At 37.1% G+C, this 26,156-nt stretch overlaps 1 protein-coding gene across 2 annotated transcripts in view; it reads right to left on the bottom strand.

Moving 5' to 3' along the window:
* Nucleotides 1–25,924, bottom strand: part of zmat1 (zinc finger matrin-type 1) — a 106,482-nt gene extending 80,558 nt beyond the window's left edge. The window contains exon 1 of one of the 2 annotated variants that reach the window (XM_028804646.2): nucleotides 25,717–25,924. In XM_028804646.2, the coding sequence (XP_028660479.1) occupies nucleotides 25,717–25,906 (190 nt within the window). In that variant the 5' untranslated portion in view covers nucleotides 25,907–25,924. The remainder of the gene's footprint in view (nucleotides 1–25,716) is intronic. The other variant, XM_028804647.2, reaches the window with a different exon arrangement.
* Between the last annotated feature and the right edge of the window lie 232 nt (nucleotides 25,925–26,156).

Here is a 26,156-nt window from a genome sequence, read left to right as displayed (position 1 = left end):
CTTCTGCGATGGCACCATCAATGCTGAGAAGTAAATCTCAGTTTTGGAGGACCAAATGCTGCCTTCAAGACGACGTCTTTTCCAGGGACGCCCATGCTTATTTCAGCAAGACAATGCCAAACCACATACTGCGCGCATAACAAAGGCATGGCTGCGTAAGAAGAGGGTGCGGATGCTTGACTGGCCTGCCTGTAGCCCTGATTTGTCTCCTATAGAGAATGTCTGGCATATTTTGAAACGAAAAATGCGTCAACGAAGACCCCGTACTGTTGCGCACCTAAAACGTTGTTTGCAGGAAGAATGGGACAAACTAACACCTGCAACACTTAGTCACTTGATTTCTTCAATGCCTAAACGTCTTTTAAGTGTTGTTAAAAGACAGGGGAACTGTACAAAGTGGTAAATGCTGTACTGTCCCAACTTTTTTTGAAATGTGTTGCAAGCCTGAATGGCAAGAATGGATATTTATTTACAAATCAAATGATGTTGACAAAAAAAAACATGAATTGTTTTGTGTTCATACTGTCTGCAATGAAATAAAATTTGAGGAGAATTTATAACTTGCTTTTTTCTTTTTTTATTCACATTTTCCACACTGTCCCAACTTTTTCTGATTTGGGGTTGTATTACAGTGCATCCAGAAATTATTCACAGCGCATCACTTTTTCCACACTTTGTTATGTTACAGCCTTATTCCAAAACGGATTAAATTCATTTTTTTCCTCAGAATTCTACACACAACATCCCATAATGAAAACGTGAAAAAAGTTTACTTGAGGTTTTTGCAAATTTATTAAAAATAAAAAACTGAGAAATCACATGTACATAAGTATTCACAGCCTTTGCTCAATACTTTGTTGATGCACCTTTGGCAGCAATTACAGCCTCAAGTCTTTTTGAATATGATGCCACAAGCTTGGCACACCTATCCTTGGCCAGTTTCGCCCATTCCTCTTTGCAGCACCTCTCAAGCTCCATCAGGTTGGATGGGAAGCATCGGTGCACAGCCATTTTAAGATCTCTCCAGAGATGTTCAATCGGATTCAAATCTGGGCTCTGGCTGGGCCACTCAAGGACATTCACAGAGTTGTCCTGAAGCCACTCCTTTGATATCTTGGCTGTGTGCTTAGGGTTGTTGTCCTGCTGAAAGATGAACCGTCGCCCCAATCTGAGGTCAAGTGCGCTCTGGAGCAGGTTTTCATCCAGAATGTCTCTGTACATTGCTGCAGTCATCTTTCCTTTTATCCTGACTAGTCTCCCAGTCCCTGCCGCTGAAAAACATCCCCACAGCATGATGCTGCCACCACCATGCTTCAGTGTATGGATGGTATTGGCCTGGTGATGAGCGGTGCCTGGTTTCCTCCAAACGTGACGCCTGGCATTCACACCAAAGAGTTCAATCTTTGTCTCATCAGACCAGAGAATTTTCTTTCTCATGGTCTGAGAGTCCTTCAGGTGCCATTTGGCAAACTCCAGGCGGGCTGCCATGTGCCTTTTACTAAGGAGTGGCTTCCGTCTGGCCACTCTACCATACAGGCCTGATAGGTGGATTGCTGCAGAGATATTTGTCCTTCTGGAAGGTTCTCCTCTCTCCACAGAGGACCTCTGGAGCTATGACAGAGTGACCATCGGGTTCTTGGTCACCTCCCTGACTAAGGCCCTTTTCCCCCGATCGCTCAGTTTAGATGGCCGGCCAGCTCTAGGAAGAGTCCTGGTGGTTTTGAACTTCTTCCACTTACGGATGATGGAGGCCACTGTGCTAATTGGGACCTTCGAAGCAGCAGAAATTTTTCTGTAACCTTCCCCAGATTTGTGCCTTGAGACAATCCTGTCTCGGAGGTCTACAGACAATTCCTTTGACTTCATGCTTGGTTTGTGCTCTGACATGAACTGTCAACTGTGGGGCCTTATATAGACAGGTGTGTGCCTTTCCAAATCATGTCCAATCAACTGAATTTACCACAGATGGACTCCAGTTAAGCTGCAGAAACATCTCAAGGATGATCAGGGGAAATAGGATGCACCTGAGCTCAATTTTGAGCTTCATGGCAAAGGCTGTGAATACTTATGTGCATGTGCTCTCTCAATTTTTTTATTTTTAATAAATTTACAAAAACCTCAAACTTTTTTCACATTGTCATTATGGGGTGTTGTGTGTAGAATTCTGAGGAAAAAATGAATTTAATCCATTTGGTATAAGGCTGTAACATAACAAAATGTGGAAAAAGTGATGCGCTGTGAATACGTTCCGGATGCACTGTATATTGTATTAACAGCAAAATGTTTCTTTTATTTGTAAACTTAAGCACATTAGCCTTATGTCTTCTTGGTAAACATTTGATACATTTTTGTGGCATTTTTAAAGAGCTGTACTGTTTTTATTATTTGTGTGTGACATACAGTGTAAGTTTTGGTAAGAAACGAGCACTGCATTATTAAAATGGTAACCTATATTTATAATTACACCTCTAAATTTACAAATGTCTAGCTGGTACATTGAAGAACAAAAAACACCTATAAATAGTAAATTACATTTTAACTGCAAAAAAGCAGTAGAGCAATTAATGATTTAAATGTATTAAAACCTGTAAACACATGTGTGAATTTCCCATCGGGATTAATAAAGTATCTATCTATCTATCTATCTATCTATCTATATTTACACATAAGCAACATTTAATTGCCAGTATCTGTGAATTAATTGACTATGAGAACATATTTTTTTAACAGAGACATGGGGAAAACCACTGTTTTAAATTAAACTTTAACAATAACAATGACACATTTTATTTATATAGCACCTTTCCCATAGTCAAGGTGCTTTATTTCATGAGAAGCATTTTATTTTCTTTTATGCCATATGTATTATGGATAAATATTTTTGTACATATAGGGCCCTATTGAATCAGTTTTATTTTTTCACAGATTTTGTTTGTTTTTTTTTTTTTTGATTTTCGGTTTCAACCGTTTTATTTTTCCCTGATTCTGAAACAAACAATAATGAAATGGCACTTTACATTCCTTTTAATGAAACGGCACACTAGCACAGCTGAACCTTATTTTGCAGTTCCATTCTCCAGGTAGCAAGATGCTGTATGCCGAGATTGCAGTAGGACAGTGAGTGCTCTCCAGAATTGTAAGAGCTGTTACTAGTTTGATGCATCCTTCTGAGATGAAGGTTAACTTCACTTTTAGAAAAAATAAAGAGTTACCCGCTTTTACTCGTTGCATCTGAGGAAAAGCCTGCTCTTCTGGCCAGGTTTGTAGGTGCCAAGTTTATAACGGAAGAGTCAAATATGGACCATGCGTGCCTTGTCACTTCGAGGCAAAACATTTATTAAACCACAAAACATCCTTGTTAATTTTTTAAAGGGAACCCGTCAACAACCAGTGCCGTTCACTAACAACATATTTCTATGGCAAAGACTGTTAACACCGGTTAAATACCTGTATAATTTAATCGGTTAAATGACTCAAAGTAAATACATCACGTACAATTAGAACTGCCTACATAAAAGCATTATCATACAGCCAAATGTTTACTCACCTATCGCTATGATGAGAATTATGTGGTCTCGGCTATCAGTGGTTTCATCAACTACAATGTATATTTTCTTGCCACGAATCTTTCGAAGAACGGAGTCCATATGTTGTTCAAAGAAGAGGGACAAATGAGTTTGACAAAGACTGATCTCATTTTCTGGCAGCACACCTCCTAGTGTACAATGCTTAATAAAGAAAGGATGCATCTTCGTCATTTTCTCAAGAGGTATGTCTGACTGAGGGCGGCACGGTGGCGCAGTGGGTAGCGCTGCTGCCTCGCAGTTGGGTGATCTGGGGACCTGGGTTCGCTTCCCGGGTCCTCCCTGCGTGGAGTTTGCATGTTCTCCCCGTGTCTGCGTGGGTTTCCTCCGGGCGCTCCGGTTTCCTCCCACAGTCCAAAGACATGCAGGTTAGGTGGATTGGCGATTCTAAATTGGCCCTAGTGTGTGCTTGGTGTGTGGGTGTGTTTGTGTGTGTCCTGTGGTAGGTTGGCACCCTGCCCAGGATTGTTTCCTGCCTTGTGCCCTGTGTTGGCTGGGATTGGCTCCAGCAGACCCCCGTGACCCTGTGTTCGGATTCAGCGGGTTGGAAAATGGATGGATGGATGGTATGTCTGACTCACATGGACACAAACTGGTGTCTTGCATCTGACGATTTTGTTGTTTCCTCTGTTGTTACCTGAAGGAGAACATGTTTTGATCTTAATTTCTCCTAGTTTTTGAGATGGGTTTTAGATTTGACGTGGTCATTGCAAGTATCTTTTTGCGTCAAGTCTATGGTATGTTGGCAAAAGTTGCAGAAAAGTTGTCCAGATTCTTAAAAGTTGCCGGGATATTGTTGTGCCCTCAATTTTGCAGTTAAGCTAGTGTTTCTTTGTTTTTTCGATGTAGTTAGGCTATCTGATACTGCTCGCTTCGATGTTTTTATCTCGTACAGCTAGCTAATTCATGTGCCATTAACAAGAAAACATACAGGAAACACACGCACAAACAGATAGAGGCACAACTGGATTTCAACAAAGAATAGCATTCACTTCAAAAACAACAAACTAGAAAACAGTATCTGAATGATAACACTACAGATTATGCAATCGTTTAATTTTTTGGGAAGTTTGTAACAGTCACCCTTTCAGACTCTAAATTCCACACATTTCCATTTTTAAATTTAAAATCTGTTTTTAAAGTGTTAATTCCGTGATTCCATCAATGTTTTCTGCATCACGGAAATCATAGGGCTCTATACATATTTTAATGGTAAAAGTTATGTATTTTAATAAAATTTTATTTTAGTATTTGTATGGTCAATGAACAAATAACCCTGCAGAATTTCATTTTGTTAATAAAAAATAAACAGTTAACATCTGTGGACTATATTTTCATTATAAGAATACCAAAGTTAACACTGATGTATAAGGCATAAGGCTTCTTCTATGCTCCTGATTACGCAGGAGCTTAGCATAAAAAGTTTTTCAGATTGATTAAGAAAAAAAACCTGAAATGGAATCAGCCGATCCAGTAAAATAAAATCAGTATTGCAGCATCCCTAGTATATTCTAGAAAGACCCAACTGGTTTTAAATGAATAAAGGCAGTTCAAATTACAGTGATCCCTCGCTATATCGCGCTTCGCCTTTCGCGGCTTCACTCCATCGCGGATTTTATATGTAAGCATATTTAAATATATATCGCAGATTTTTCGCTGCTTCGCGGGTTTCTGCGGACAATGGGTCTTTTAATTTCTGGTACATGCTTCCTCAGTTGGTTTGCCCAGTTGATTTCATACAAGGGACGCTATTGGCAGATGGCTGAGAAGCTACCCAACTTACTTTATCTCTCTCTCCCTCTCTCTCTCTTGCGCTGACGTAGGGGGGTGTGAGCAGGGGGGCTGTGTGCAGCTGCTTCCTGAAGGACATGCTGCACGGAGCTTCGCATACTTACAAGCTCAAAGGGCACGTATTGATTTTTCCCTGTCTCTATCTCTCTCTCTCTCTCTGCTCCTGACAGAGGGGGTGTGAGCTGCCGCCTTCAACAGCTTTGTACCGGCGGTGCTTCGCATACTTAAAAGCCAAAAAGCCCTATTGATTTTTTTTTTGACTGCTTGCTTTGCACTCCTTTGAAAAGGAAGATATGTTTGCATTCTTTTAATTGTGAGACAGAACTGTCATCTCTGTCTTGTCATGGAGCACAGTTTAAACTTTTGAAAAAGAGACAAATGTTTGTTTGCAGTGTTTGAATAACGTTCCTGTCTCTCTACAACCTCCTGTGTTTCTGCGCAAATCTGTGACCCAAGCATGACATTCTAAAAATAACCATATAAACATATGGTTTCTACTTCGCGGATTTTCCTATTTCGTGGGTGGCTCTGGAACGCAACCCCCGCGATGGAGGAGGGATTACTGTATGTTGGAAGTTAGAACATTAAAGCTTATGGCTTTAAAACTTTATCTACTTGCAATTAAAACTCAGGAGGAGTTTATCATTTGCATGTGCTTTCATTGTTTTATCAAAAAATATTCAACACAAATTTATTTTCAAAATTCTTATCAAAAAAGCTGAGGCATAAATGGTAGACCACCCAACCCCTTTGCAAGATATCAAACTCCAAGAAAAATGCTTTCATAGCCTTCCACTTTAGTCACATAAATGAGTACCCGTTAAATATGTTCAACAAGGTGAATTTAATTTGTTCATAAAACAGATTGTGACATGTTTACTATTAACTTTTTTGAAACAGTCAAAGATGCAGAACAATCCAATCACCAGTAATGACCTGTAAAGATTAAACAAGCTTGCAAATGCTCTTGAGAACAAGATAAGGACTATGTGTTCAGTAAGACAGAATTTAATCTATCACGAGATGGATCTGAACCAAACCATATGGTACTGTAGAGTGAATGGATACAGCTTTAAATTTGCCACTATAGGAGTTCAAAAAGCTATGTGGAAATCTTAAAACCATCTGCAAAGTTGATAACAATATCATCTGGATCAAAATACTCAAACTTCAATGAAAATGTCTTGATTGTGCTTTATGACAAAATGAAGTCTTTACAAGTACCAAATATTGATAATTACATTAGTGTATGGAAAAAAATCTATTGTGTTTCATTTCTTCATTTAATAATATGGGAAAAATCTTTTTTAGCATTGAAAGCTCAGGTGTTGCGGTTAAAAAAGATCAAATTAATCATAGAAAACAACAATATAAGTAATTTAATCAAATAATAATCATCAGTGTCCATAACAAGATTCTCAGGTTTTCTCTTGGAAGGCTGCAGGCTTTATTCTAGTCCAGCTGCTTAAATTAGAGGATAATTATTGCTTCTGAACAAATTCTTGCTCATGAAACACTTTCTGTGTATGATGTTATTTAACTTGCTTGTATGATTACAAACGGCTACATTTCTTGGTAACTGCTTCTTGTTTTCTGAACCAGTTACGAATTAGCAATGAATTAGAGTTAGGGTTAACCCTAATGACAAAGGAAGTTTAATATTTAACATTGACACCTTTGTGCACTCATCACAATTTTTTTGTATAAATATTTGGAAATGAAAGAGAAAAAAGTAAAAGACTGAGAATAATTTGTTTTACAGTCTTGGAAAAGGAAAATCTACAATACAAGAACAATCTAATGTAGCAAAATGAAAGTTCTGTTATTAGTAAGATTTAGATTATAATTACAAAATTAGGTTGATGGAAAAACCTACAGTGACTGTGGCCCAAGAGGACTGAACCTGAACCTGTTTCACACTGATTACAAAATTAAAAAATTATTTTTTGAGGTCATGATTAAGGGAGCTATTAATTAAATTCTAATGTACACAGACTTTCATATAATGAAAAACTCATGTTTAGTTGAGCTGACAGCCTGAAGACACAACTTGTTAGCAAGTGTTCATCTGCCCATTCAGCACTACAGTACCTGTCTGTCAAATGCAAGGTACAAAAATCGCTCATAGTTCTCAGCCATACCGGTTCTCTATGCACCTAAAACCACAGTGGAGTTTGAAAAATGAGAGGTGGGACAGCAATAATTAACAGCAACTATCACCAAGTTATATACATTTCTACCAAAAAAATAAACCCAAACTGTAAAAGAACCAGGAGGCAGATTTTGAGTTTCATAAAATAAAATATGCTCCATGTCATCTATGATGAAATCCAGTTAGGAGTTGTCTCTCAACAATCTACACGACTCCTATCAACTTTTATGTCATAAAAAGCTTTTTGGCTTTCAATACTTAATGCAGTATTAAAAAGTACTGTTCGACTTAGCCTTAAAAATATAGGAATCGATTTGCCACTCCCAGTCAAAAGAATATTAAGTACATATACCAAGTGTGACATTTCCAAGCAAAATCTGGCCAATGCGAACGGATGTCAGGCTATATTTTGCAAATAAAAGGGATGGGCAGAAACTGCATAACCCGTGCAGTTTACAAGACACTAACAGATGTTTTAGGGCAGATGAAGAATACACATCTCAAAATTATGTGTGACACCAATTCATGGATTATTTTAGATTTTCAATTAATTGACTTCATTTTAAACTATAAAGCTATAAGTTATCTCTGTCTGTAGTTCAGTTAAACTGAAAAAAGTTTTGACAAATATTTTAAATTAATAATGCATTTGCAATAAAAGTTTTGCTAAACATTGAACATAATCCAACCAAAATAACATTTTATTTATTATAAAACTGTCTGGACAGCAAAGAGACCTAAAAATTAAAACTACCAATTTTGAGCACTGCAGGTTGAAAAATGGGTGATCTTAGTGTAGTGATAGTAAGATTTAGGTGTGCTAGTTGAAGTACCTCCCAGACGGCTGTCATCATGGGCTTTCAGGTATACACTTTTTCACGGGTTTACCAAGAATGTTGTGAACAGATGTGTTGAAGTGGGATGTTAAGTTTGCAATAACTAAAAACTTCCCCACACAAATCTAGGAAAATTCCTGAGTTAATTACTTCAGTGGCATCTTCCTATTCAAATTATCCAAAATACCCAGCAATTATCTGGGTTTATGGTATTCAAAGGAGCAAGTCCGAGGTTTGAGGGCAGTAGCCATTACTGTTGTAAAAATGTTATGCTATCACCGACACTACTGGTGGCTTTGTATTTGTAGTAAGCAGTAATAACCAGTCAGTATGTTACAGTGATTTATGCTTAGCTTACAATATATGCTTTACACTGCTATATTTATGAAGTTTTTTTTTTTTTTTTTTAATTTAAACAGAATTTAGCATGTACTAGGAAAACATATTATTTAATGCAGATAATTTTAACCTCTATGGCAAACTCCTTTTCAAGGGTAAACAGCCACAGAAAGACTATAAAAACAAGACAGAGGTGAAAGTCAAGCAATATATTTTTCTTAACAACCAAGAGAGAGACAAAAGCAGGGATGTGAATGGACAAATTAGAGCAAATACATCATTTATTGGGCTACCTGTATTTCTTGTAAATAATGCTTGAATAAGATGATAAAAACAGCAATGTGGCACGTTTTGTTTAGTCTTTCCATTGTCTAATTCAAGGGACATGTACAGCTGCAAGTTTATTAAGTACATTCCCCACCTTCACAGTAGCCCTGGTCAATATATCGAAGGCCATGATATGAATGGTATTTTTTAATGCATTGTTTGAAAATAATAATGAAAATCACAATATATTCAATTAATATTAATTTAATCTGGCAAAAGGAACCCGTGATGCCAGTGGTGGGTGGAGTTACCGAGGCAACTTCAGACAGAGAAACATTGTGGAAAGCACCGCTCTAGATCTGTGGTGTGTGAGGAAAATAAATTTGACTTCACTTACTGCTAACGTCATTTAATATAGCACTTTAAACAAGGACTGCCACAAAGCAGCTTTAATAAATATAATGTTACAGAAGCAAAACCAAGTGCTATATATAGCATACAGTGCACTGCAGTCAAAAGTGCCAGCGCGAGAGGCAGCTGATTAAACAGCATGCTTTATAACCAGCTGCCTGTGCATATGGACTGGATTTTGACTCTTCTAACGGATTATGATTTGAATCTATTACTACTAAGTAAATAACACATACAAGGGCACCCCATTTCTATCCCGTTATTACAATTACCAGATAGATTTTTTTTTTTTTTTTACAGTACTGGAGAAACAATTGCGCCGGGGCACAGTAACATGTTTAAAGTGTGGAAATTTAACGATTTGCGACAAGTCTGCACTACCACGGACAATGCTGCTATTGTGTTTAAAGCCGTTGATTTGAACAAATGGAAGAGACTACAGTGCTTTGCTCACCGGCTGCATCTAACAATCACTAAGTCGCTTGAATGTTTGTGCTTGCCATAGCTTATTTGTTTACAAAACATAGCTTAAAAATAAAAATGTTTCAATAGGCTCTTTTAAAGTTTTTTAAGTCAGTGGGTAACTGATATTCTATACTAATTGAAATTGGAAAAATTTAAATTCTCACTTTGAGGACCTGTTCAAAACTTTATTTTTTAAATATGGCAAGATCTAATTGATCAAATCTTAGAATAAACATTCATACTGAGGAAAGGGACATTCTCCCTACTTTTTAGTTTTAAAAGATTTCTTCATGTTGCTAGATCTCCTCTCTCCCAGGCAGGGGTTGAATTCTGGTTTGCAGTATGCTCTTTTTAAGTTTCTTTTTATGACAAATGTACTATAGTAGTTAAAGTGCCTACTCCTACACTACCTAAGTACAGTCAGAAAATTAGCTTTCTTGCATTAATGTTTATATGCGTTTCTTGCGGTACTGTATTTTGTTTATTCCTATGCTATTATAAAGCAAATCATATAAAGTTATTTCTGTGAAATTGTATTCAAATAATTAAATATAAGAGCAATATAACTTTGTGACTTCTTTTTGAGTAAAACTGTACAGGAAAAAATTCAATGCATATTGTATAGCGACATTTGGTTCAAAATATGGTGATTTGAATTTTGACCCATATTGCCCAGCCCTACGTCAGAGAAATTCTAAATTCCAACATAACATATGTCACATGATGATTTGTGGTATAAATAGCACAGACATGTGTATCTAGCATTAGCTAGTGTTCAGTTATTTACTGCAGAGGGCAAAAGTGGTGACCTTTGTGGCATGATACTAAGTGTCAAGTGTGTCAATTTAAGCATCTCTCAAATGGCTTTCATCAAGGGCTTTTCATGAACCCCCTTTACAAAGGTTTTACCACAAATGGTGCAAAAATCAAAAAAATAAAATCCTACAGGCTATCTTGTTGACAAAAACAGCTTGTGGATATCTCTTTATTCACCACAAAGTGGCTGGGTCAATAAAATTTCTATTTATTAAGATAAAACATGTTGCATTTAACACACAACTACTATTAGTATTCAAAAATGGCTTTCAATACAATAAGGGGCTGATATTTGATATTTTCTAATGATTACATATTTTGTTTTCATATTGAGAGTTTTGTTCTCTATGAAGGTAATCAGGAATTTAGATTTATGTTTTCATACACAACCAGAAGAGTGATTTTCAGAATGACTTTAGGCAGATTTGAAACCAAAGATGATGTCTGAGCATGCTGTCATGTGAGAAAGCAATGGATGATCTTATGCTCTACCCCCCACCCTCAATCCACCTACAACAGCACCTTTTTGCCATTATTTCCATTTCAAACTAAATGATTATGGCAACAACCTGTTTTGCCATTCATAGACTGTGCAAAAAGAAGTACTGACAAAAACTAAAACAAGTTTACTAGTACATGAACATCTGTGGACTATACATTCTGCGCTTTATGAATTTTAGTTTAAAATCTTCAAGTCGGGGCAACTTTCTGCCTTACAGCCATACAATCTTTGCTTGCAAAAGTGGCAAAATACAAATGACATAGTGTTGGATGGAATGTTTACTGGCAGGCTACACATCAAAATGTGACTTATGCCGAACCAAACATTACACAGAAACACTACTAGGCAAGCTGCTATGGTGGTGTAATGATGAGAGAAACTGATTGCGACTCCAAACAATTCTAGTGCAGCTTTGTGACATGACACAAATAATGAGGGAAATTCCTGACTAAGGAATAAGTTCAATGAGTGACGAGTAACTATCACTCCACCATCACAATCTTTGTGGCACTGTTTCTCTATTAATAGATCATAATGAGCATATTTACATGCACACATAAAACCAGGATATGGTGATTAACCCAGTTAAGGCAGAAACCTGGTTTCTTAAAACCTCCAGTTTACATAAGCGAGTCCTCTTATGGAGTTCTCTTTTGGCAAAAAAAAAAGCCCCACTATAATAAAAATGCTCTAAAGGAAAAATTACACATTATCAACCACTGTGAATCTGAAAACAAGCATGCAGCCTGTGTCTCCTATACATTCATCTCATCAATATAAATTAAGCAACCGTCCCGAACACTAGCCTCAGGAAATTTATCTTTGTGGATGCTTCCACCGTTTTCAATCCATGGCTGTTGGATATGTGTGAATGTAAAGCAAAGACTTGCACAGGCTAAAAGAATTTCATATAAATGTGCAGTATACAAAATGCATGACTGTGACTCGGTTAAGGTTTACATGTCCATATTATCAAGTTACTCATAGAGAAATCTATGTGTTATCCTTGTTTTGGTAACCGGAAGATGGATATACATGGCATTTCTGGAGACGAGCTTTCTGTGACTAACTGGGTTTTTTTAAAGCGCACGTAACCATACTCGCTATAGCATTTCTTGCCACACACTCACCCCGAGCTGCTACTGCCACAACCCCAGGAGACAATTCTAAAAGTTATATATAAAAAAAACTGTAGTGAGAAATACTAGCCAGCCAAATTTCAAGTCTGTGACTTTAAACCAATGTAATGTATATAGAAAACACTGACAGTCCCTGCCCATTACATGTAACTTTTTCCTCTTACCAAGCATCTGCTTCACTATTTTTGTCAAGGTCCTCAGGCTGTCCCAAATGGGGCCATATTTTAACCACAACTGTTTATGGCAACTTGTGGTTCTTTGCACTTAAAAGAAAACCAATGGCAATAAAGGGCGGCGCAGTGGTAGTGCAGCTGCCTCGCAGTAAGGAGACCTGGGTTCACTTCCCGGGTCCTCCCTGCGTGGAGTTTGCATGTTCTCCCCGTGTCTGTGTGTGTTTCCTCTGGGTGCTCCGGTTTCCTCCCACAGTTCAAAGACATGCAGGTAAGGTGCAGTGGCAATCCTAAATTGTCCCTAGTGTGTGCTTGGTGTGTGTGCGTGTGTCCTGCGGTGGGCTGGCACCCTGACAGGGATTTGTTCCTGCCTTGCGCCCTGTTTTGGCGGGGACTGGCTCCAGCAGATCCCCGTGACCTTGTGTTAGGATGTAGCGGGTTGGATAATCACTGACTGACAATGGCAATAAAGCTTTGAAATATGTAATTTGTGATTATTTTTTAACTATCGACCATCTCATCCAGGTAACATAACTCAGGTAGTAGTAGTAGTAAAATCAAAACATTTCAGTATCTTGAGAAATCTACTTAAAGCTTTGAGTGGAACCAAATCGTAAACAATTGATACTTATATGGACCATACTCACAGTATGTATTGGTAATTGCTTGAATGAACAATTGTATAACTTGCCACAGAATAAAAGGAAAATAAACTTGTACCTCTGAATAATTCTGGAGTAGTTCTTGCATTTAACTATTGTTGCTAGTATAGGCATCATACTGATGTGCTCCTGAACTGGATAAACATTTTAAAAATGGATGAATAAAACAGAACAATAAATATTTAAAACTGTTACTATAACATGGCATAATTATGTGAAATTTCTAAAAATTGCACATTTTATTTGAAGAGCCATGCAAAAAAAAAAGTTTTTGTAATAGATATATGTAAAAAAGGGCGGCACGGTGACGCAGTGGGTAGCACTGCTGCCTCGCAGTTAGGAGACCCGGGTTTGCTTCCTCCCTGTGTGAAGTTTGCATGTTCTCCCCGTGTCTGCGTGAGTTTCCTCCCACAGTCCAAAGACATGCAGGTTAGGTGCATTGGCGATTCTATATTGTCCCAAGTGTGTGCTTGGTGTGTGTGTGTGTGTACCCTGCGGTGGGCTGGCGCCCTGCCCGGGGTTTGTTTCCTGCCTTGCGCCCTGTGTTGGCTGGGATTGGCTCCAGTAGACCCCCATGACCCTGTAGTTAGGATATAGCGGGTTAGATGATGGATGGATGGATATTTGTAAACAAAGTCTTTCTCTCAGTCTTTAACAGATGGCATTTATGGTGAATTACACCTGAATAATCTGCTATTGTTGGGAGTTTTTGAAGGGCCCTCTTTTTGATGAACTGTAGAAGGCACTGAATAAGGAAGAGCTGTTTTTCATTTGAAACTATAGCAAATCAGTACTTACTCTAAAATCAACATTCCTTTGAATGTTAGTGAATTTTGTTCAAGTGTCTGGCGTTATGTGCACTTCTATTATACTGAACCTACTTGCTTTCACACTTGAAAGCCCTAGGTGAACAGAATGTCAGAATATTCTAGGTAAAATGCTGACAAATACACACAGACACCCTTAATTACAAGTGCACGGAGAATTCTACCATATCACTCGTTCTACTAGAGATGTGTTAAAAAGTGTTGCTCATTAAGTTTTACAACATATTTCTTGGACTGCTAGTAAATAAATATAGAATTCATTAAAGATATACATATATATGACATCTGTATATATTGACTACACAGCTATACATTTATACATGTTATGTCCAATTCAAAATGTGTGAGCTAACAACAAAGAAGGGAATACTGTATACCCTTTTCAAATACCATTTTGAATATTCTGAATACTGCACTCACAGCAATGTCTTCATTAATTTCATTGTCACTCCCAAACTTTTACCACCAATGACAGGTTTGAAGGTGTCAAAGAGTTGGAACTTTCAGAAAGCAAGTTCCAGGCTATAGGGTCAATTGCGTAGAAGACATGTTCAAAGTTATGAAATGTGTTCCTTTCTTTTAAACTTGTACAGGGTTGTTTTGGAAAAGAATTTCAGAAACATTTTTTATGAAGTCAAACTGCCCTCAATGCTTCTGCAACTTTGAGTCTGAATGTGAGGATATACAATAACAGTTTGACCGTGTGGCATAATGTCTAACAAAAATCTCTCTACATTACAAAAATCAGTCATGAATTGCACTGCTGAAGTTGTAACCTTTAACTTTTTCATGGAAAAGCTGGCTGATGTCATTTCACTGAGTGTCTTTTGGCCTCCAGTTTAATTGGTCCATTTTTCTTCCTCGGTGATGACAGGTTACAAATGCCTTCATCCACAGTCGTGTAATGTGAAAGCAAATCATCTGAACACACCTCTTTTGGCACAATTTTACAATTACTGGTTAGGCTTCATGTGCATTATTTACACACTTCTGAAAATCCTAATAAATACTGTTCACACTTCTTTTGGATACTAATAATTCAATTTCAATTTCCTAGTTACAGTATACCTGCAGTCACATTGGAGTTCATCAGCATGTTGAAACTATGAGTGACTGGCATTGTTGGCTGGTAAGAGCAAGAAGTGTCCATTAACTCACTTGCTGCTTCTCAGAAAATATCAACAAACAGCCAAGGTTTTATTAACAATATTGTCTCAGTTTACATTTTTAGCTGTTTAAATGCTACTGTTTTCTTCTCTTCTACAACAAATTCTACGACTATTTAAATCTATCACCATATGATGCAAATATGAGGGCCAAGCGTGCATGTACCAGGATGGGAACTTCAATGGTGCCACAATAGCAAATTCTAGAATTTAAAATTAACCACAGAATAAACTGAATAAATTTCATGTGAACTCTCACTGAAGTGCAGAAACTGTTGCAACAATCGCCTTAGGCAACTTCTGTATTCATAAACTTGGGTATGGGGGAGGGTGGTGTTCCATACAAGACCAAAAGAATTCAAATGTAAAAGACAAACTGCAGTTACTAACAACTGTTACTTAAACTCAGACCAACGGTAGATAACTAGGTAGGGTGAGATGTACAATTCATATATACATTGCAGTTAATTTCATTAAGGTGCACATCAATTAGCTGCAATTTCACAACCTTTTAAATATATATCCGCACTGAAAACTATCTGACAATATGTAAGTACATAAAGTACTTAAATTATACTGGATTGAATTTATTTTTCCAAAATTTAAAAAAGTCTCTACTATCCATACTTTCGTCATCTGAGCACTCAGGACATATGCACCTTTCTGTTCCCAGAAGGTTAAAGCAACCATTTGAAAGTCAGGAACCTCTGTTCATCAGTGATATTTATTAATAATAAAAAACAGCAATAATGATGACAAAAATGGGTGTAAGCTATATTGAGGGCACAATCCAAACAGACATGTATATGGAGATCATTTTATTACAGAAATCTATCTATTCTACAATTCATAATCAAACTCAATCAATTTCAGAAAAACAGTGGGCTTTAGCTTTGGAAAACACAGGAAAACAACCTTCTACTTTAAGTTTGTTAAACTGCTTGTGTTTATAAGAATGATATGGAAACAATAACTAAGGACTGTGGAATAGCTCACATGAGCATGCAACATGGATCAGAAGTATACATTTTATTTCTGTTGGTCCTAGACTAGACCTTTCCTGCCTAATTGCTTGTTTTACTTTGAAATATTAAAAAAAAAAATCAGCTGGTAGGCAAAACAAATATAAAATGAAAAACAAAAATGGAAAAAATAATTATTGTATCAAGTTAAACTGCATTTAATTCAGATAATTCAGTGAATAAAAAATTGCATCTATTTTTAATTTCAACATTTTGTATTTGTTAGCACATGTACATTTTCACTAACCTATATGTTGTTGGATGTACCTGTAGCTGTTAAGATCCTGGACACCCAGATTTTTACTAAATATGTAGTTCTGTTATTAGTAAACAAGAACGTTTTATATATACTGTGAATATATATATATATATATATATCTATAATAATAAAAGGCAAAGCCCTCACTGACTGACTGACTGACTCACTCATCACTAATTCTCCAACTTCCCGTGTAGGTGGAAGGCTGAAATTTGGCAGGCTCATTCCTTACAGCTTACTTACAAAAGTTAGGCAGGTTTCATTTCGAAATTCAAAGCGTAATGGTCATAACTGGAACATATTTTTTGTCCATACACTGTAATGGAGGAGGCGGAGTCACGTATCGCGTCATCACGCCTCCTACGTAATCACGTGAACTAAAAACAAGGAAGACATTTACAGCACGAGTCACACGCGGGAACGAAGGTAAATGACGTTAATTTTTGACTGTCTTTTAATACTGTGTAAGCATACATATTAACACATGTGCAATTAAACGTGTGCATTTACGGGGTGATTTCTCAGGCTTAAAAGCTCACCTTTTATCAAACACGGGAAGAAAGGTAACTGACGTTGTTCACTGTCTTTTAATACTGTGTAACCATACATATTAACACATGTCCAATTAAACGTGTGCATTTACGGGGTGATTTCTCAGGCTTAAAAGCTCGCCTTTTACTAAAAAGGTAAATGCAAAACTATTTTCAATCAGTTTATTGAAACGCTCCCGTTAAGGATTGCAATAACATATTCACGAGATAAAAGAACGAAGTAGGGGGAAATGGAGGAACAGCCGCAAACAGCGAAGAGCAAAAAATTAATTAAACAATTGAGAACGGAGCGAGTTAAGCATACAAGCATGTTCATAAGGGAAACAAAGCACGGTGTAAAACGTAAGTTTCAATTAAGTTTATAGAAACGCTCCCGCTGCGGATTGCAATAACATATTCGCGACATAAAAGTTTAATGAGAAGACACGAGGTATAAACGAACCACACGCCGTGGCGCAACGTTAGGGGCAACAGTTTCAACCATTCTATGATCTGCTTCTCGCAACTGAAAGACGGCACATGGCGGATGTTAGCCGACTTGCTGACCGCAACGTTAGGGGCTTCAACTATGGCGCTGACGCCACATCTCAGTGCCAACACTTTGCAGACTGTACTTAAAAGACACGCCCTCCTCACTGGACAGTTAAAAACACCAATCAAACTAACGATGACATCAAGTATTACCCAATCCAAAGTAGGAAAGGAGGCATCTTCATAAAATGCGTGTGGGATGATTTGCATGAGATGCTGCTTTAAAAAAAAAAATGATAAAAAAAATACGGGATAAATCCCGTCCAGTATTGATTCAAAACGGGACGCGCAATTTCATTCTCAAACGCGGCACGATTCCGCATTTTAAAGGATGGGTGGCAACCCTACAGTGCCAGGTAACCACCCATACAATCAGATTGTGATTCAGACTAGGAATGCAATGAATGTAATTACCCCGATCTACATACAAGGCGAAAGTCTTGCAACATTCAAAGATGATGGTTTGGGATAAGTACACCATATAACATAAAAGAGCTTATGAAGCCTTGAACCGAAAAAAGCAAGATCTCAGAGATCGTAAAAAAAAAAATAGGAGGTTATGTCGTTTTACTCGCTGTACATTTTAGTCAAACATTACCAGTTATTCCACGAGGGAGACCAGCAGATGAACTCAACGCGTGTTTAAAATCCATGCTTCTCCCACGCTCGGTTATATGTCGCGTGTTCTCGGGTAGGTGCACCAAAAAAATGTATACATTTAAGCATGTAATGGGCAAACAAAAAATGAGGTATACCCGAAGGCACTGCAGTAGTACTTCATGTAACTTTACTTCTTAAATGTTAATGTTTTACTGTTTAATAATTTATACGCTTCTTATATGTTGTTCAAATTCTTTTATCAAAATAACACTGACAGCGCAATGCACGATAACATGGAGTGAATACACCATACGCATCCGCCCACGGCTGCCCTGCTGTGCGCAGATAGGAGTTGATTCTACAATAAAATAAAATAAAGATAAAAAGAGTAAAACAATCATCACCCATAAAGCGTGTGTGTGTGTATATATGTGTATATATATATGTTGATATGTGGATGTGTATATGTGTATATATATGTATATATATATATATATGTAGATATGTATATATATGTAGATATGTATATATATGTTTATATGTGTGTGTGTGTATTTTATATATATAAAACACAGCAACACTCATAACAATGACAACACAATTACATTGACAATCATGTTACGTTATTTTTAAAATGTTTCCTTTTTTTTCATAACCTCTTTAACACACTACTTCTCCGCTGCGAAGCGCGGGTATTTTGCTAGTATATATATATACTAATAAAAGGCAAAACCCTCACTGACTCACTCATCACTAACTCTCCAACTTCCCGTGTAGGTAGAATGCTGAAATTTGGCAGGCTCATTCCTTACAGCTTACTTACAAAAGTTAAGCAGGTTTCATTTCGAAATTCTACACGTAACGGTCATAACAGTCAACAACGTCCGCCATGTTAAACTTTCTTATTTATGGCCCCATCTTCACGAAATTTGGTAGACGGCTTCCCAGCGCTAACCAAAAACGATGTACGTACTTATTTCGGTGGTATGACACCACTGTCGGCCGCCATATTGAATATTCCAAAGGTCTTTGTTACTTAATGGGCCCATCTTCAAGAAATTTGGTACGCGGGTTCCCAACACTAACTGAATCCTACTTACGTACATATATACATCCATAGCCTGCAGCTCGGTCCACACTCTGAATCCTCCAGGCACTCCTGATCATAATCTAATTTTGAAGGTTGCGGCACCAATAATGTTACTGAGAAACTTACAGCCACCGAAACTTTGTAATGGCACGAAACTTCAGGTCACATGCCTGCAAAAGAACCTAATTGAGGCAACTATTTTTACTGGGGGTGGCTCAGGGGAGAGAGTTTTTATTCTTCGCATCCCTGTTATATCCCCGTTAATAACCAATCTTAATGCACATAGAAAATCTAGGCAATACGGCATAAACACCAATAATTTAATTAAAGTTACTACTTTAGATGAACAATGTATTAAAACTATAAAAACATATCATAGATTAAACAAAAAATACACGCAGAGCGGCGCTAATAAAAATAACTTAATTCCTGTTCCATATATCAATAACGCACATAGTATTCATCTCTGCACCTCCGAAACATTGAATATGGCTCTATTAAATGTTAGAGTTTTAACTAACAAGATGTTTTTTATCAACGATCTTATTAGTGATAAAAAAAATAGATTTTATTGCACTAAGTGAAACGTGGCTTAGCTCAGATGGCGCAGCTGTTTTAATCGAATCTGCGCCTCCACATTACAGTTTTACTCGTGCTGATCGCCAAGGAAAGAGGGGTGGAGGACTAGCAAACATTTACTCAAGCAGGTTAAAATGTAAAATTATCAGTTTTGGTAAATTCAAGTCTTTTGAGTATCTCGCCATTATTATTCAGGGAGATTCTCATGTTCTAGTATTATCCGTGTATAGACCTCCAAAATTCAACGCGTCTTTCTTTGAGGAATTCTCTGACTTGATGTCAATCTTAATTACGAACTATGACACACTCTTAATAGTCGGCGACTTTAATTTTCATATAGATAATCAATGTGACCAGAAAGTAAAAGAATTTATGAACCTCCTCGACTCTTTTGATTTGAGACAGCTCGTTAATCAGCCTACACATAAAGCAGGTCATACGTTAGACTTAGTAATTACTAAAGGACTAAAAGTTGATATAAAGCAGGTCATTGATATTGGTCTATCAGACCATTTTCTTCTACTATTTAATATAGAAATAATGATAGAAAAACACTCATGAGAAGCATATTGTTAAAAAATGCTTCTTTGACTCATCAGCAGCTTTAAAAACTTTCAAACATTCTAACCAATCACTCCGTTTATAATGCCAACTATAATAGCGAGGAGAATGTAAATAGTAAGGTGGAAAGATTTAATACTAAAGTGAGGGCTGCTGTTGATTTAGTTGCACCTGAAAAGACAGTTAAAAAATCTTCTAGCATTGTTATACCATGGAAGACCCAAAGAGTGTCCGATTTAAAGAGAACATGCCGTAGAGCTGAGCGTAAATGGAGGAAAACTAAACTAACTATTGACTATGAAATATTAAAAGTTAAAATAACAGAATACAATAACACAGTCCGTCTTGAGAGGCACTGCTATTTCTCTAAGATTATAAATAACAATGCTAGTAATCCCAGAGTCTTATTCTCAACAATTGATCATCTGTTAAACCCAGGTAACTCAAAGGAATGCCTCCTAAGTACTTCCAGTAAAACCTGTGAGGCTATCGCTGTATTTTTCAATCAAAAAATTAATGATATTAGAAATAACATAGTATATCTCCCCAACACTAAGGATCCTCCTAAACCCCCAGTACCCCATAATAAACAAATTAAAGTCTTTCACTAGGATAGATTTACCTGATTTACATAAAATAATTTCTCAAATGAAACCCTCCACCTGTGCCCTTGACCCAATACCAACAAATTTTTTCAAAGAAGTATCGGGCGTGCTTAGTGATAATGTTCTTGACATAGTAAACTCGTCATTAGATACGGGGTCTTCCCAGACTGTCTTAAGACTGCGGTAGTTAAACCCCTACTTAAGAAAAAATAATCTTGATCCCTCTGCTCTTGAAAATTATAGACCCATCTCTAACCTGCCTTTCTTAAGTAAAATTCTAGAGAAGGCAGTCATTATACAGTTAAATGAGCACCTCAATAAACATGCTATTCTTGATAAATTTCAGTCAGGTTTTAGAACAAATCACAGCACAGAAACTGCACTCGTTAAAGTAGTAAATGACTTGCGGGTAAATGCAGACAGAGGCCATTTATCTGTTCTCATCCTCTTAGATCTGAGTGCCGCATTTGACACCATTGATCATAATATTCTTAAGAATCGCCTTAGTAAATGGGTGGGCATCTCTGGCAGTGTCTTAAATTGGTTTGAATCCTACCTGGCAGGGAGAAAATTCTTTGTTAGTTGTGGTAATTATAACTCAAAGACACATGATATTCTATATGGTGTTCCACAAGGCTCTATCCTGGGTCCACTGCTCTTCTCAATCTACATGCTTCCATTAGGTCAGATTATCTCAGGGCACAACGTGAGCTACCACAGCTATGCTGATGACACACAGCTGTATTTATCAATAGCACCTGATGACCCCAAATCTCTTGATTCGCTAACACAATGTCTAACTTGTATCTCAGAATGGATGAATAGTAACTTTCTCAAATTAAATAAAGAAAAAACCGAAATCTTAGTGATTGGCAATAATGGATACAATGAGGCTATTAGAAATAAACTGGATGCATTAGGATTAAAAGTCAAATCGGAGGTAAAAAGCTTAGGGGTAACCGTTGATTGTAATCTGAATTTTAAATCGCATATTAATCAGATCACTAAGACAGCATTTTTTCACCTAAGAAACATAGCAAAAGTTAGACCTCTTATATCATCGAAAGATGCAGAGAAATTAGTTCATGCGTTTGTTTTCAGTCGGCTAGGTTACTGTAACGCACTCCTCTCAGGACTACCCAAAAAAGACATCAATCGTTTGCAACTAGTGCAGAATGCAGCTGCTAGAATCCTTACCAGGAAAAGAAAATCCGAACACATTTCTCCAGTTTTGATGTCACTACACTGGTTACCTGTGTCATTCAGAATTGACTTTAAAATTCTGCTTATGGTTTATAAAGCTTTAAATAATCTCGCCCCGGCTTATATATCGGAATGTCTGACACCTTATATTCCAAATCGTAACCTCAGATCCTCAACTGAGTGTCTCCTTAGAATTCCAAGAGCAAAACTTAAAAGAAGTGGTGAGGCGGCCTTCTGCTGTTATGCACCTAAAATCTGGAATAGCCTGCCAGTAGGAATTCGCCAGGCTAATACAGTGGAGCACTTTAAAAAACTACTGAAAACACATTATTTTAACATGGCCTTCTCATAACTTCACTGTAATTTAATCCTGATACTCTGTATATCTAATTCATTATAATAACTATTCATTCAAAATCTGTACTAACCCCTACTCTCTCTTCTGTTTCCTTTTCCGGTGTCCTGTTGGTGGTGGCGTGCGCCACCACCATCTACCCAAAGCACCATGATGTTCCAACAATGATGGATGGATTAAAAGCCAGAAATCTGTATGACCATCAGCATCAAGTGACTCCGTGAAAAACCCGAACTACAAAGATGACTATTTCATTTATGTTAGGTAGAATGCCCAAAGGGGACTGGGCGGTCTCGTGGCCTGGAACCCCTACAGATTTTATTTTTTTCTCCAGCCTTCTGGAGTTTTTTTTTGTTTTTTCTGTCCACCCTGGCCATCGGACCTTACTCCTTTCTATGTTAATTAATGTTGTCTTATTTTAATTTCTTATTTTGTCTTTTATTTTTCTTCTCTCCATTATGTAAAGCACTTTGAGCTACTTTTTGTATGAAAATGTGCTATATAAATAAATGTTGTTGTTGTTATACCCTCTGATCTCCCATTTCAATTCAAACGCCTCCAATTTCTAGTAAGGCTCTGCTTCGTAATGACAATTAATAAGTCTCAGGGACAGACCCTACAAAAGGTTGGCATTGATTTGAGGCAAGATTGCTTTTCACATGGCCAACTATACGTTGCATGCTCAAGAGTAAGCTCAGCGCACAGCTTGGTCATATTACAACCGGAGGGGCGAACTGACAACGTAGTATACAAAGATATCCTTAACAAATAATTATTGGTACATTTTCCCTCCGTTTATTATTTAAAATTTTAAAGCAGTACTTCACCGCTGCGAAGCGCGGGTATTTTGCTAGTATATATATATATATATATATATATATATATATATAAATGAACAACACATTCAGAATAAAAATCATATAAATGACAATTCTTTTAAAGGCCCTCGATACTTGAGATATCATCATTAATATTAAAACATTTTTGGGATGCCAAGAACGTAATGGTAACAATCCGGCTGAATATACTTTTTAAACAACACTGGCTATGAACTTAATTTACCTACTGCAGTAGAAGATAATTGGCCTTGTAATGTATGTGATGACATCACAAAATTATGAATGGAATTAGTCACTTATTTCCTATCAATAAGTAAATATATTCGCAGGACTGAAAAAATAAGTTCTTTTGTAAAACAATTCAAAACAGTAGGCTGAAAAACTAAAATTACTGAGACAGTTCAGTACTATCTGCTACAAAGCAGTGCAACCAATATGCATTTTGCATATGCCAACTTTATAAAACTAATTTGTGCAAATGAAGCATACATTTTTAATGCTTCTCTAACCATTCAATAAGTCAATAAATGACAAAGGACTAAATATATGTTAAAAAGAAACATTGGATAATTAGGTTTATGATGTTGACAGCAAACCATCTTATTCTCAAGCATGATTACTTCTTACAATACATGTGATATACTGTATGTCCATGCCAGTGTTTAGCTGTTTTTCTGATAGACAGATTCTAACACTAAAGCCTAGTAAACATGCTCGAGTTTCAGTATGTTATGGGGAAGTATTGTAATCATCGAAAGATTCGATGTTGAGAGTTTGATGAATCTCGACATTTTACACCCCCAGACTTTCTTGTAAACAAAGTACAGGGAAAGTATTGGAATCCTCCAAAAACTCCATTTTGAGATTTTGATGAATTTCAACATTTTAGGCAGCCCAGAGTCTGAAAATACCATTTTTGGAATTATGTCTGTGTTTGTGTGTGCGTGTATAAGCATGATAAGTGAAAGCGTTCTCAAGTTAGGTCAACCAAATTTTGCATACAATTATTAGGTACAAAACGTAGATTTCTATCAACTTTTGGGCTATTTCTGTTAACCGGAAATGGCACTTTACCTTTTATTCATGCAGATGCAGTCTGACTTATTCAACTTTACTTTTATAATTGTCCAATATATTGTTAATTTGATGTTTATGGTTCTTTAATGTACATAATGTAAAAATATAATTGTTTCACTGTTTACTCCTCAAATATCCATCCCCATATATGAGTACACAAAGTCTAGCGGGGACCACTCCCAATTTTTACTTAGATGCAGTCTGACTTATTCAACTTTACTTTTATAATTGTCCAATATATTATTAATTTGATGTTTATGGTTCTTTAATGTACATAATATAAAAATATAATAATTGTCTCACTGTTTACTCCTCAAATATCCATCCCCATATATGAGTACACAAAGTCTAGCGGGGACCACTCCCAATTTTTACTTTTTTTTAAATAAAACATTCCAAGTAGTTCATTGGGAACAAAAAAACAAAACCTGCAGGTTATACTTGTACACAGTGGTGATGGCTTCTAATTGACAAGACATATTTGTTGATATGCCTTGGCAATAAATCAAAACGAAACATGATGTTTACAATAGATAATTGAGCCAATAACTATTGCTATAACTTATAATCAAATCTCATGACAAAACAACACAACAAATATACACATACTAAAGTAATGGAAGTTGTAAAAATGCACTATTACCAAAGTTTAAAAAATCAAATGTTAATTCCATGCTGAAGAATAAAAAGAACTTGTAAACAATTTTCTGGATGTTAACGTGTAACTTTTTATTTCTCAATGTGGAATTAACTTTCACAAAATGTTCAGTTACTATGGTTATGTTAGACTTGCAATGAAAAATACACGCACGAAAACACTGTGCAGGACCACACGGTGAGGCTTTCCGTAAAGTGCATACTGCATGATAGAATAAGGGAGAAAAATAATTGTCAAACAATATTAAAACTGCAGATTAGCTCACATAGTATGATAGCAGATCCTAGTAAATGGCATAGTATATTATAAGAACAGAACATATTACTTTTCGTAACATGTATTAGTTTGCGGTGCATTTTTCTCAGTTCAGTTTATTTTTCATAAGTTGTGCTAACAACTGCCTTAAAAATGTAGAGAATAACTGTAAAACAACCAAGGTTCCTGTCCGTGTTACACATGATGGACGTTTTAACTTTCCGCAAGATTCCTAAATTTTAGATCAATAGCTCTGTCGTGGCGCGACACAATGCGCAAGCACTCGGCGAAAGCAGCAGTACGCTTCTTGACGAGGTTCTCATTTGGCGTTCAAACTCCTAGCCCTCGCTGATTGTTTCCGGCCTACCAGCTGTCTGCGGCCTGACATCTCGGGCACAACTCACCTTCACTCGGGGGAATAACGGAGGTGTGTGTATTTTTTTTGGCCTCAGGCCCCGTGGAGCTAGTGGGAGATGACAGGCTGGCATGGCTAAAGCCACGCCAAGGCCATTTCTCCACTAGCTGCGGGATGAAGGCGCTCTCCGGCTCCATGTTTGTCAATGGACGGTGAGGTCGCCGTGCATGACTACGCATTAAACGCTCCTAAAAGTGTAAAGCCAGGATCACCATCGCTGCTGCCACCAAGCGTACTGGCGGAGTCATGCAGGAGTCACCAAAACTCAATCCACTGCAAGTAGCCCTCGCTGCGGGACGCGGGGTGGGACGGAGACGAAAATTGTGGGTGCGGTTTTTGATCCCCAGACCTCATCGTTTCATAACTAGCAACTGCCTTTGTTTAACTGCATATTCTTATTTTTTCGTTCTGATATTTCTTAACCAACAG

Source organism: Erpetoichthys calabaricus, chromosome 7 (genome assembly GCF_900747795.2).
Source record: "Erpetoichthys calabaricus chromosome 7, fErpCal1.3, whole genome shotgun sequence".
Lineage (NCBI taxonomy): Eukaryota > Metazoa > Chordata > Cladistia > Polypteriformes > Polypteridae > Erpetoichthys > Erpetoichthys calabaricus.
The sequence above is the reverse complement of the archived record's forward strand: the minus strand, read 5'-3'. Positions and strand labels throughout refer to the sequence as shown.